The sequence below is a fragment of the Crinia signifera genome, chromosome 5, assembly GCF_055691185.1.
Source record: "Crinia signifera chromosome 5, ASM5569118v1, whole genome shotgun sequence".
In the NCBI taxonomy this organism is placed as follows: Eukaryota; Metazoa; Chordata; class Amphibia; order Anura; family Myobatrachidae; genus Crinia; species Crinia signifera.
In genome coordinates this window covers 78,987,443-79,001,874 of record NC_139221.1, presented here as the reverse complement: position 1 = coordinate 79,001,874, position 14,432 = coordinate 78,987,443, and the positions used below count along the sequence as shown (strand labels likewise).

The 14,432-nt window shown below is 46.4% G+C and overlaps 1 protein-coding gene across 4 annotated transcripts in view; it reads left to right on the top strand.

Moving 5' to 3' along the window:
* OSBPL1A (oxysterol binding protein like 1A) overlaps positions 1-14,432 on the top strand; it is a 145,159-nt gene that overhangs the window by 128,215 nt on the left and 2,512 nt on the right. For all 4 annotated transcript variants that reach the window (XM_083187505.1, XM_083187506.1, XM_083187507.1 and 1 more), the window contains 4 exons: positions 1,108-1,234; positions 1,531-1,647; positions 2,920-3,043; positions 7,185-7,275. In XM_083187505.1, coding sequence (XP_083043631.1) covers positions 1,108-1,234; positions 1,531-1,647; positions 2,920-3,043; positions 7,185-7,275 — 459 coding nt within the window. The remainder of the gene's footprint in view (positions 1-1,107; positions 1,235-1,530; positions 1,648-2,919; positions 3,044-7,184; positions 7,276-14,432) is intronic.

Here is a 14,432-nt window from a genome sequence, read left to right as displayed (position 1 = left end):
GTAACATGTTGTTCTGAAATGTCATTGTTTAAAAATTATATACTGTAATTGGATTTAACATCTAATTTAGACAAAGAATGGAACATGAACACGTACAAACATGAAAGGCTTGCCATTAATTTAATTACATTATTTGTCAGAAAGTGGCCAAAAATAAGCAGTAAGCTAGTGTATTGAAGAATGCCTTTACATATACAGAATCCTGTCCTGGATATGGTGCCGACATATATGTGTGTTGTACAGTCCCCAAATGAGTGGTTTAGTTTTAATAGAGTATTTCATATCCCTTGCAACATTATGCAATCTTTGTCAAGTCTCAAGGCTCAGCAGATGCCCAGGCATGCTTATTGTCAATGATTCAGTGGTCAAGTCTCAAGGCTCAGCAGATGCCCAGGCATGCTTATTGTCAATGATTCAGTGGTCAAGTCTCAAGGCTCAGCAGATGCCTAGGCATGCTTATTGTCAATGATTCAGTGGTCTAGTCTCAAGGCTCAGCAGATGCCCAGGCATGCTTATTGTCAATGATTCAGTGGTCTAGTCTCAAGGCTCAGCAGATGCCCAGGCATGCTTATTGTCAATGATTCAGTGGTCTAGTCTCAAGGCTCAGCAGATGCCCAGGCATGCTTATTGTCAATGATTCAGTGGTCTAGTCTCAAGGCTCAGCAGATGCCCAGGCATGCTTATTGTCAATGATTCAGTGGTCTAGTCTCAAGGCTCAGCAGATGCCCAGGCATGCTTATTGTCAATGATTCAGTGGTCTTCGTTTACTTTGACATCTCTCCAACTGATATTTTGAGACCGTTATTAACTAAAGCACCTACAGTGGGGAGTAGTTTCTTAAGTGCAGGTACAGGAGGCTTTGGGTTATAATGTTTATTTAAAACCCACCATTAATTTTCTATGTCAAATTCCTCCTAGTTATTATAGGGAAATGCATTGTTGTTTTTACCAACAGAGACTGGTATAAGGGTCTTCCTATAACTTGTTCTAATGCCCTAATGTTGTACAGAGACCGTGTCCTCCACCCTCTCCTCAGGACACTGGTCAGGACACTGCCTGTATTTGATATTTGCGTGTTCTCTTTTGTGGTTTTCATTTGTTCTGCAGCAAGAAGAAGCTGTGTGCTCTGTATGGGAAGTGGACAGAGTGTCTCTATACTACTGACTCTGCTACATTTGAGGCATTTAAAAAAAATGACAAAAAAAATGGAGACGATAAGAAAAACTCCAAACAGGTAAACACGGAAATGTGAGTGGTAGCAGCTACTAGCAAACAGAATGAATCTATTTCCCATGAAGTATAGTTACATAAATATTGCTCCTGCAGTGAATGCAGTGTACACACCACCGAGAGCATGAAACTTGAATATGCGCCCTTTAAACAAAGTATGTTTTTAAAGTTTTATCAGTTTAGCAAAATGTAAATGAGATTTATGTCCACTTGTTTGTCCATCTGTCAGTCATATCATTAGCAGAACAGAATCCATATCACTCAGAAAACATTGCCCTTACTGTGAATTTATTTCACCAGTCTGGCAGCACAGAGGAACCTGATGAATTACCATTACCAGATTGTGAGAGTGTACAAGTTATTCCAGGGAGCAAGCTGCTGTGGCGGATAGCTGCTCGGCCTTCCAACTCCGCACAGGTAAGACCTATCTGATATCCACAGTCATGTGATATACATATGTAGTAACGGCTGTATGGATACAGCATGCTTTGTGATGTCAATCAAGCAATGGTGCATGTAACAAGGATATGTCAGAGGCAATGGACACAGACCCTAAACATAAACGTATGGAAATCCAGCTCTCCCACCATCATACTCAATGGCAGTGCGCTTGTCATACATAATATATGATACAAAGGGCCGGATTTGTCACTAGGCCCGTGAGGCACGTGCCTAGCGGCGGCACCCTTTTAGGGGCGGCAGCTGTCAAGCCACTGCCAGTTACAATCCTCTGCAGTCTGCACCATTTGAAATTTTTATTTTAAATATAGTGCTGCAGGCTAACAGTCCCTCCCACGATCCCACCATCTCATGTTCCCCTCGCCGGGGGCTGGTGAGAGAAAGACCTTCAGCTCAGCCACTATATGGAGTACAGTGCTGCCGCAGTCCCACGCCCACCCTGCTGCAGTTCTATCCCCCTCAGTGGCGCCTCCTCAGTCCCGTGATCCTCCCCTCCAGCAGAGCTGTTGCGGTCAAGCTCCTGCTGCCACCGCTACATGCTTCCCTCACCAGCGCTGGTGAGGGGGAGCTACCAGAGCCAGTCAGCGGAGGTTGAGTTGCGTTACCTCCGTCCCACGCTCCTTACCGCACTGGTGAGAGACTGAGGCTGAGCTTGCCAATGAGGACTATGTTAGTCAAGAGATACCTGCTGCCATGGCTTTCAGGTACTCGGTGCCACAGTGGGGAAGCGGGGGGAGGCACAGTGCAGCCTGTACTGGCAGTGGGTGTTGTCTGAAGCCTTTCATTACCCCTGCACTCTCTCTCCCTCCTCCTCTCTGTCTCCCCTAGCCCCCTCTCTATTCTGTTTTATTCTCTCCACATACCGTTCTCTCTCCTCTCTTCTATGCTCTCTCCACCTGCCCCAGCTTTCTCTAACTCTTTCTCCTCCCCTCCTGTCTCCTCTATTTCCCTCTATGCCCCCCCCCCCTATCTTTCTCTCCCCCAGCCCCCCTCATGTCTAATAGGGGGGCAGCAAAAATGTTTGTGCCTATGGGCGGCCAGACCCCTAAATCCGCCCCTGATGATACAGGATTACAGTTTAGAGATGAAAATATATATAACAAAAGTACAAACAGGATATACAGTATGTAGATAAAGCAACCGCTGACTTTATTTACACTGATGATCACTGCACAATGTACATTTTATCACTGGTGACTGACCGATACCTGTCTTGTTCTTATGTCTTAGATGTACAACTTCACTCACTTTGCTCTGGCCTTAAATGAGCTGGATAAGGGTATGGAAAGCTTAATCCCTAAAACAGACTGCAGACTACGGCCTGATATTAGGGCAATGGAGAACGGAGATATTGGTAATTCTGGGATTGTGATTACAAATTGCAGAGGTTGTACCTGGATTGGCTGTTGGAGAAGGAACGTGACTATATGTGGAGTGCTCAGTTATTACTTTAGATGTTCTTCAGTCACATTGCATGGGGCCGAGGCAATCCTGTAGGGTGTGAGTCGTTTGGTCGACAGTCAATAGGTCGCTACAGGCAAAATATTGACACATGAAAAATGTCAACATGATCAAATTGTCAACATGTAAAAGTAGACATGAGTTTTCCATAGTTTTTGGGTGTCGATGTCGACATAGACACTATATTAGTGTACCTTTGCTTCGGGCATGGCGCCTCGCTGCGCTCCGCACACTATTATATTCTCGCTCACTGGGATGATCACGTATGAACAGGTTGGTTTAAAAAAACAAATCATGAAAAACTCATGTCGACCTTTTGACCTAATGCACACCAACCTTTCTCATGTGTCGACCTTCTGCCCGTCGACAAATAGTGGTCAACCTTTCGACTGTTGACCTAATGACCGCATGCCATTCTGTGTACAGCCATATGGTGCATTTACCTTGTCCTAATGCCTTTTCAATTCCTTATCTAAAGAAACTTATGGCCTGATTCTGGTTGTCTCTGTAAGCTGCGACGATCGCAGGTTACCGAGTCCCAGAGTGCCCGCCCCACCAAAGAATCTCCCGCCCCACCAAAAAACCACCCGCCCCCTCGCCACCACATCCCCACCCAACCTTGGAGACTGACTTATATTTGCGGGCTCCGGGCTGAAGATAGGGCGGCAGCTGACGACATGTGACGTCAGCCACCCACCCCCGGCAGACTGCATCATGGCTGCATATACATGGGAACGCCCAGCGTTGGCATGAAGACACCCATGAAACGCTCGGCATTCCCATTTTGGAGCACGGCACCCCCCCCCCCCCCCCCCTTGCGAGTGCCAAACCGAATATGCAGGTCAGGGAAGGCCCCCACATGCGCATAACTGATTATGCGCATGCGCAGTTCTTCAACATTGGACCCCTGTGTGAACACGTGGGGGACCGATCAAATTAGAATCAGGGCCTTTAGCAATAGGTTATACTTCATGGGTGTTTGCATAAAAGTGCTAAACTTATGTGCAGAAACAGCCCCAGTTTTTAAGTAAATTCTGTTCCTGTATTTTTTCTGCTTCCTTGCACTACTATACCAAACTATAGCAATTATATCTAGGAGTAAAGGTGCCCACACACTAGAATGATTTTTGGGCCGATTGGCCGATTTCCAATAAATCGGCCGATATATCATCCGATGTTTACCGATAATCGGTCGAAAATCGGCCGATTTTAGTCCGATGCGCGCTCCCGTGGATCTTTAGCTGAATCTTCTGATCTTACGTGCTGCATAAAAGATCAGAAGTTTTAACAATAGATCCATAGGAACGCACATGGGATCTTAAGAAAAATCTTTGGTAAAGATGTGCGCTTACCTGAAATCTTTTGTCCAGGACGGATAAAAGATTTCAAGGCTAATTTATGCACACAACAGATATATTGCCTCACGGCAATATTCAGGCGCTGCGTATGTTCTCCCTCTACAAATTAAGCAGCAGTTACGTTTAGGGATTGTCAGTCCCAATGTAAGAAGCAAAAAGAGGAAAAAAATGGAAACTGCGCTATTTGAGGAATGATTCTACAATCAATTGTTAGAAAGGTGAAAATTTAATCACATATATATATTATACAAATAGGATATAATTGATAAAATAACAATAAATTGAATTTAAAATTACATACAGTATACACTTAATAACCGGTTGGGGGATTGTAACTGTGCATAGCTGGCACTTAACGGCTCCACTTGTGGGGTGGGCCCTTTATCTCTGAATGAGTGTCCCCTCTTTATCTACCTGTTTGTGGGTATAATTAGCTTACTCCTCGGACTGTGTTTATGGGGAATGGAGAGAGTGCAGTCAAATAAAGTCACTCACATATCTGGGATAATGTCCACTTATCCGGATAGAACTTTTGTGTGGTCCCCGTGAGTCGATGGTTGCTGCTTGATCTCCTTGTTGGATCCCAAATGCTTTTTCTTGGTCCGATCGTTTAGGAGTCCCTGGGTACAATAAAGTTTACCCGATTTGTAATCCACAATGTAGAGGTAGAGTGGGGCACTGTACCTAACGCGTTTCGCTGGGGGGCTCCCAGCTTTTTCAAAGGTCCTTTGAAAAAGCTGGGAGCCCCCCAGCGAAACGCGTTAGGTACAGTGCCCCACTCTACCTCTACATTGTGGATTACAAATCGGGTAAACTTTATTGTACCCAGGGACTCCTAAACGATCGGACCAAGAAAAAGCATTTGGGATCCAACAAGGAGATCAAGCAGCAACCATCGACTCACGGGGACCACACAAAAGTTCTATCCGGATAAGTGGACATTATCCCAGATATGTGAGTGACTTTATTTGACTGCACTCTCTCCATTCCCCATAAACACAGTCCGAGGAGTAAGCTAATTATACCCACAAACAGGTAGATAAAGAGGGGACACTCATTCAGAGATAAAGGGCCCACCCCACAAGTGGAGCCGTTAAGTGCCAGCTATGCACAGTTACAATCCCCCAACCGGTTATTAAGTGTATACTGTATGTAATTTTAAATTCAATTTATTGTTATTTTATCAATTATATCCTATTTGTATAATATATATATGTGATTAAATTTTCACCTTTCTAACAATTGATTGTAGAATCATTCCTCAAATAGCGCAGTTTCCATTTTTTTCCTCTTTTTGCTAATTTATGCACACATCTTACGATCGCAGATCTTTCTAGTGTGTGGGGGCACCTTAAGACTAGTAGCATATATTACTGAAAGCCGTTAACATAAGATTTGAGTCAGGACAACCAGCAGCGTGCACTTATGGCAATCTCACTGGAGTTAAGGTGCCCACACACTAGAAAGATCTGCGATCTTAAGATGTGCGCATAAATTAGCCTTGAAATGTGTTGTCTGTCCTGGACAAAAGATTTCAGGCAAGCGTACATCTTCACCAAAGATTTCTCTTAGGATCCCCTATGGATCTTTTGTTAAATATTCTGATCTTTCATGCAGCATGTAAAGGCCCCCATACACTATGCGATTTTGGGACGATTTCATCCGATTTCGCACTTTGGGCCGATAACTGGGTGAAATCGGCCCAAAATTGCGGGTGTGTGATATCTGATCCGATGCGCGGTCCCGTGGGCATCGGACCGGATCAGGGAGGTCGGACGGTCAGCATTTATGATCACGTCCGATCTCCCTGTATGCATATGCCTGCCCACCTGATAGGCATATGCATGCAGACAACCGGGGGAGCAGTGGGGTGGGCAGCGGGTCCCTGAGCGCTTGGCTGGCGGCGCCAGCGAGTGCTGACCTGGCCGGTGCGGTGTGATGATCACAGTCTCTCATTCAGCAGCGCTGCGGGACGGGAGTGGGATGTGCAGTGGCGGGTATTCGATTTTTAAAATACCTGTCAAATGACTGGCCGTTCTCTGATTGGATGAGAGCTCTCAGCCAATCAGAGAAAGGCCAGTCATTTGACAGGTTTTTTAAAAATCTAATACCCGCCACTGCGCGTCCCGTCCTGTCCCGTTGCTCCTGCAGTGCTGCTGAATGAGAGAGACACCACCGCTCCCCCTGCACCTCACCGCCCGCTGCTCCCCGACATGTGATAAATCGCTTGCGATTTATTACATGTCAAATTTGGCTCATCAAGTGCCAAATTGTATGTGAGCCTCCCGGGCGGCTCACAGGAGAATTGGGTCCTAATGTATGGGGGCCTTAAGATCAGAAGATTTAGCAAAAGATCTGTGGGATCGCACATCCGATCGATATCTGCTGTTTTGTGATCGATAAAAATCAGCCGTTTTTTCGGCGAATCGGTCAGAAAGCGGCCAAAAAATAATTCTAGTGTTATACAGGACTGGGCCAAACTCATTCGGTTTTGTTCTAGCACTTAACACCTTAAGTCATGTGAACTGTTTTCTATGGACATAAGTTGTTTATTTCATAATTTTACTTCTGAAAGTAATTATCAGTGGTGAAAACCCAGACTGGCTCTTTTCTCACAATTTAGTTGCTTATGCTATTGTGATCATATTGATTTTATTCTTTTTACCTTTCTGTAAGAGACAGCAAGTGAGGAAAAGAAGAGACTAGAAGAGAAGCAAAGAGCTGCTCGTAAGAATCGTTCTAAGTCTGATGAGGACTGGAATACGAGGTTTGTTGTACATCATTTCCTCAGAATTGGTGGGAGTTTCTATATTCTGATCCGTTGGTATTCTTACAGTGCCCTTCTTCACTCCCTATCTTCATGTAGCACGTTCTCTAGCACACAATATTTTAAAACTTTCACTAGTATCTAATGAATTACCTAACACCCTCTTATGACTTTGTCTGTGGTGACGTGGAGGTTCACCACATAAATATCAAGATATCATTTTCCACGTGATCCACAGTGAGGTGTTTTCAGACTCCTATTTCTGCCAACTCAAGAGAACTTCCTTTCACCTCATGTGCACATGTTATGGTATATTAGATTTACAATGTCTAGGTCTACAGTCATAAGATCGACAACTATGTCGACATTTTGATCCTGTTTTGATGCAGGCCTGCATTACATGCATTCCTCCTCCATCACAGCAGGCCTACAAGCCTTCCTCCTTCATCAAACCAGGCATATATGCCTTCCTCTTTCATCACAGCAGGCCTGCATGCATTCCTCCTCCATCACAGCAGGCCTGCATGCATATCTTCCTCCTCCATCACAGCAGGCCTGCATGCATATCTTCCTCCTTCATCACAGCAAGCCTGCATGCATTCCTCCTTTATCACACCAGGCCTATACATCTTCCTCACAGCAGGCTTGCATGCATATCTTCCTCCTCCATCACAGTAAGCCTGCATACATGCCTTCCTCCCTCCATCACAACAGGCCTATACGCCTTCCTCCTTCATCACACCAGGCTTGCATGGCATGCATATCTTCTTCCTCCATCACAGTAGGCCTGCATGCATGCCTTCCTCCCTCTATCACCGCAGGCATATACTGTATGCCTTCCTCCTTCATCACACCAGGCCTATACACCTTCCTCCTTCATCACAGCAGGCTTGCATGCATATCTTCCTCCTCCATCACAGTAAGCCTGCATGCATGCCTTCCTCCCTCCATCACAGAAGGCCTATATGCCTTCCTCCTTCATCCCACCAGGCCTGCATGCATTCCTCCTCCATCACAGCAGGCCTATAAACCTTCCTCTTTCATCACAGCAGGCCTGCATGCATATCTTCCTCCTCCATCACAGCAGGCCTGCATGCATATCTTCCTCCTTCATCACAGCAAGCCTGCATGCATTCCTCCTTTATCACACCAGGCCTATACATCTTCCTCACAGCAGGCTTGCATGCATATCTTCCTCCTCCATCACAGTAAGCCTGCATACATGCCTTCCTCCCTCCATCACAACAGGCCTATACGCCTTCCTCCTTCATCACACCAGGCTTGCATGGCATGCATATCTTCTTCCTCCATCACAGTAGGCCTGCATGCATGCCTTCCTCCCTCTATCACCGCAGGCATATACTGTATGCCTTCCTCCTTCATCACACCAGGCCTATACACCTTCCTCCTTCATCACAGCAGGCTTGCATGCATATCTTCCTCCTCCATCACAGTAAGCCTGCATGCATGCCTTCCTCCCTCCATCACAGAAGGCCTATATGCCTTCCTCCTTCATCCCACCAGGCCTATACTCCTTCCTCTTTCATCACAGCAGGCCTGCATGCATATATTTTCCTCCTCCATCACAGCAGGCCTGCATGCATATCTTCCTCCTCCATCACAGCAGGCCTGCATGCATGTCTTCCTCCTACATCATAACAGGCCTATACACCTTCCTCTTTCATCACACCAAAATCCATTTGATGGTGAGTGTTACCATATGGCACAGATGCAAACTCATTCGCAGCCATGCACAGAGGCAGGGGAACACTCTGGCAGAGCAGCATACACCAGCGATCAAGTCTGATTCGGGCCATCTGTCTCTTCCAGTACCCCAGCATGCTAACCCACCTTCAGGCTTACAGGACTGGGCCAAACTCATTCTGCAGTCTGTAACTTCCGTAGCCACCCTTCTCCCCACAAAGCTCAAAACAGTCTCATATATACAAAATGCAGAGTAAAATGTAACCCTTCCAGTTGGGCAAGTGGACTCTGAAGTGAACCCACTGACTCGTGTAATCTTTCTGACAACACTCCACTCCCTACTTTCCCCATCAATTCTGTACATTCACCACATTTTGGACATGTGGGCACTCCATGGTTGGCTTTACCAAGATCTGATTTCCACAAATAACATAAAATTGCAAAAACATAAAATACACAAATAGTAATTGACTACATCCCCACACATTTTACTTCAGGCCATACCCTGTGTGCTTTTGCAACAATATTTGAATTGTTTTTCTGCCTTCTATTTTGGTTACACAATGCTGAGGATTTCTCCAGTCTGTATGGGCTTTTAAGTAAACTACCGTATATACTCGAGTATAAGTCGACCCGAATATAAGCCGAGGCACCTAATTTTACCACAAAAAAATGGGAAAACTTATTGACTCGAGTATAAGCCTAGGGTGGGAAATGCCACAGCTACTGGTAAATTTATTTGACACATCAGTAGGTTAAATGTTTCTGAATATTTATTTCACAGAAACACAGTAAACAAGCTAGCTCTTTCATCACAGCAGGCCTGCATGCATATCTTTTTCCTCCATCACAGCAGGCCTGCATGCATTCCTCCTCCATCACAGCAGGCCTGCATGCATATCTTCCTCCTCCATCACAGCAGGCCTGCATGCATATCTTCCTCCTTCATCACAGCAAGCCTGCATGCATTCCTCCTTTATCACACCAGGCCTATACATCTTCCTCACAGCAGGCTTGCATGCATATCTTCCTCCTCCATCACAGTAGGCCTGCATGCATGCCTTCCTCCCTCTATCACCGCAGGCATATACTGTATGCCTTCCTCCTTCATCACACCAGGCCTATACACCTTCCTCCTTCATCACAGCAGGCTTGCATGCATATCTTCCTCCTCCATCACAGTAAGCCTGCATGCATGCCTTCCTCCCTCCATCACAGAAGGCCTATATGCCTTCCTCCTTCATCCCACCAGGCCTGCATGCATTCCTCCTCCATCACAGCAGGCCTATAAACCTTCCTCTTTCATCACAGCAGGTCTGCATGCATATCTTCCTCCTCCATCACAGCAGGTCTGCATGCATATCTTCCTCCTCCATCACAGCAGGCCTGCATGCATATCTTCCTCCTTCATCACAGCAAGCCTGCATGCATTCCTCCTTTATCACACCAGGCCTATACATCTTCCTCACAGCAGGCTTGCATGCATATCTTCCTCCTCCATCACAGTAAGCCTGCATATATGCCTTCCTCCCTCCATCACAACAGGCCTATACGCCTATACACCTTCCTCCTTCATCACAGCAGGCTTGCATGCATATCTTCCTCCTCCATCACAGTAAGCCTGCATGCATGCCTTCCTCCCTCCATCACAGAAGGCCTATATGCCTTCCTCCTTCATCCCACCAGGCCTGCATGCATTCCTCCTCCATCACAGCAGGCCTATAAACCTTCCTCTTTCATCACAGCAGGCCTGCATGCATATCTTCCTCCTCCATCACAGCAGGCCTGCATGCATATCTTCCTCCTTCATCACAGCAAGCCTGCATGCATTCCTCCTTTATCACACCAGGCCTATACATCTTCCTCACAGCAGGCTTGCATGCATATCTTCCTCCTCCATCACAGTAAGCCTGCATACATGCCTTCCTCCCTCCATCACAACAGGCCTATACGCCTTCCTCCTTCATCACACCAGGCTTGCATGGCATGCATATCTTCTTCCTCCATCACAGTAGGCCTGCATGCATGCCTTCCTCCCTCTATCACCGCAGGCATATACTGTATGCCTTCCTCCTTCATCACACCAGGCCTATACACCTTCCTCCTTCATCACAGCAGGCTTGCATGCATATCTTCCTCCTCCATCACAGTAAGCCTGCATGCATGCCTTCCTCCCTCCATCACAGAAGGCCTATATGCCTTCCTCCTTCATCCCACCAGGCCTATACTCCTTCCTCTTTCATCACAGCAGGCCTGCATGCATATATTTTCCTCTTCCATCACAGCAGGCCTGCATGCATATCTTCCTCCTCCATCACAGCAGGCCTGCATGCATGTCTTCCTCCTACATCATAACAGGCCTATACACCTTCCTCTTTCATCACACCAAAATCCATTTGATGGTGAGTGTTACCATATGGCACAGATGCAAACTCATTCGCAGCCATGCACAGAGGCAGGGGAACACTCTGGCAGAGCAGCATACACCAGCGATCAAGTCTGATTCGGGCCATCTGTCTCTTCCAGTACCCCAGCATGCTAACCCACCTTCAGGCTTACAGGACTGGGCCAAACTCATTCTGCAGTCTGTAACTTCCGTAGCCACCCTTCTCCCCACAAAGCTCAAAACAGTCTCATATATACAAAATGCAGAGTAAAATGTAACCCTTCCAGTTGGGCAAGTGGACTCTGAAGTGAACCCACTGACTCGTGTAATCTTTCTGACAACACTCCACTCCCTACTTTCCCCATCAATTCTGTACATTCACCACATTTTGGACATGTGGGCACTCCATGGTTGGCTTTACCAAGATCTGATTTCCACAAATAACATAAAATTGCAAAAACATAAAATACACAAATAGTAATTGACTACATCCCCACACATTTTACTTCAGGCCATACCCTGTGTGCTTTTGCAACAATATTTGAATTGTTTTTCTGCCTTCTATTTTGGTTACACAATGCTGAGGATTTCTCCAGTCTGTATGGGCTTTTAAGTAAACTACCGTATATACTCGAGTATAAGTCGACCTGAATATAAGCCGAGGCACCTAATTTTACCACAAAAAACTGGGAAAACTTATTGACTCGAGTATAAGCCTAGGGTGGGAAATGCCGCAGCTACTGGTAAATTTATTTGACACATCAGTAGGTTAAATGTTTCTGAATATTTATTTCACAGAAACACAGTAAACAAGCTAGCTCTTTCAGTGGAAAAGAGGGTCAACCAAAACAATTGGAGATTTATTAAGCTTGGTGTAGTGATAATGTGGCTGGTACTTTATCACCGACCAATCAGCTCCTAAAGCTCATATTTCAAACCCAGCCTGTAACTTGGCAGTTAGTAGCTGATTGGCTGGTGAAAAATTACCAGCCACCTTTTCAGTTCACTGGGCTTTATAAATCTGCCCCTGTGGACAGTCTGCTATATTTTATTTTCTTGGACACAAATCTTTATTTAAAATAAACTTACTTTTTTAAATATACCCCTGCACTTCAGTTAAGGAAGGTGGCTGGCTGCACTGGCACACTTCACGGAGTCACGAGCAACAAATCTCAGACTCCGCAAAGGCCCATGCTCTCTCTGGGCATGCTCAGCAGCACTCCTTAAGGACCGGCAGCCATCTTTGACAGTGGCAGCCAGCCTCCTCGCATCCACTGTAAGTACAGGCTGGACGCTGCACAGAATAAATATGATAGTGTGGTACTCCTACTGTATTGCGTGGTCAGCTCAGTCATATGCTGAGCCTCTGCAGCGTGAGGGAACGCTGGAGCGGGTACCTTCAGAGGGACAGGTGGCAGGACGCTGCACATAATAAATATGCTGGTGTAACGCTGGAGCGGGTACATGCAGAGGGACAGGCGGCTGGACGCTGCGCAGAATACATACGCTGGAGTGACGATGCGGCCGACCGCTGGCAGAGCTCACATGTCTGAGCTGACCGCGCAATACCACAGCCTGTTTTCTGCCTTAACCCATCACTGTCTGTGACCCTCAGCCGGCCCTTAGGCATTCCAGATGCCCCAGGCAAATGCCTGCCCAGACCCACACTCGAGTATAAGCCGAGTAGGGCTTTTTCAGCCAAAAAACAGGGCTAAAAAACTCGGCTTATACTCGAGTATATACGGTATGTTTTTTTGTAAGATAGAAAAGGAGACAGTAGAGACCATGTTGCCCAACTGCTTAGTAATCTTATGAATACCACTTTACAATTGCTCAACAGCTTCACATAATCTGTTACTCCTGAGAAAAGATTGTTAAATCTGTCCTATACAGAGGAAGCTTGTGTATCCCCCCCGCCAAACCACCCCCCCCACCCCACCCCACCCCAATCACTCCCACCCCAATCACTCCCACCCCAATCACTCCCACTCAAGCTTTCCCAAGAAGCTCAGGATTCTCATCTTGGTGACGAAGGCTCTCATTCTAGTTGACTCTGTAAGCTGTGAAGCTCGTAACTTAGAGAGACCCAGAGAGGCCGCCATGGTGAATGCACGCTCCCCTATCCCCTCTATGTGTTATGGAAACACATCACCTTGCATGTGCCCGCAGCAGGAGAAATCATTGGATGGGCTAGCATTTGAATCATTTCTCCTAGGCTTGCAAATATAAGTCAGTGGAGACAAATACAAGGCAGCCGACCATGCCCTGCCCACATTTACATGGGAACGCCCAGCATTTGCATGGGGACGCCCATGCCCCATCGCCACGCCCCCTCCCCCCATGCCAACTGTGCAGGTCGGCAAGGGTGCCCGCACAGAAGCCCTGCATATGCACATGCGCAGAGGCTTACCATCGGTCCCCCGTGCGAACACGCAAGGGGCCAATGGAACTAGAATGACCCCCTAAATGCCTTTTACCAAAGGGTCACATTACATGTGTGAAAACTAATGAGATCACTGCCCATATTTGTAGATGGATGCATCTTTGCAGCCACACTGTCCTTATTCGTTGCCTTTTATAAGGCGATATCATCAGTATCCATACACAATCACACCAGCCCTTGTGCAAGAGATGCATCTGAAATCTAAGCGACACTCACCTCTGAATAATCTGCAATTCTATCTACATGCCGAGATTTGGGCTCAATTCATTAGCTTTGATTCCCATCGACTGGCTATATGCCGCACTTCCAGGACTACTCGACTCACAGACTTTTATGAGGGGCTGAGTAGAAAATTAACAACTCAAGGCCAAATTAGGGTTTCAAGAGGGGCGAGTTCAGCTGCCGGTGTTTCCACACCCTTTTATCCACAATTACTCCCCCTTATTTATTAACAGGTTCTTTATATAGCGCAGCAGATTCCGTTGCGCTTTTACAATGGTAGACAGTGATTAAAACAAACTGGGTAACAACAGACAGACTTGGAGGTAGGAGGGCCCTGCTGCAAGCTTACAATCTATAGGGATATAGGGGGGAAACACAAGGACAGGCACCAGTAATAGCATA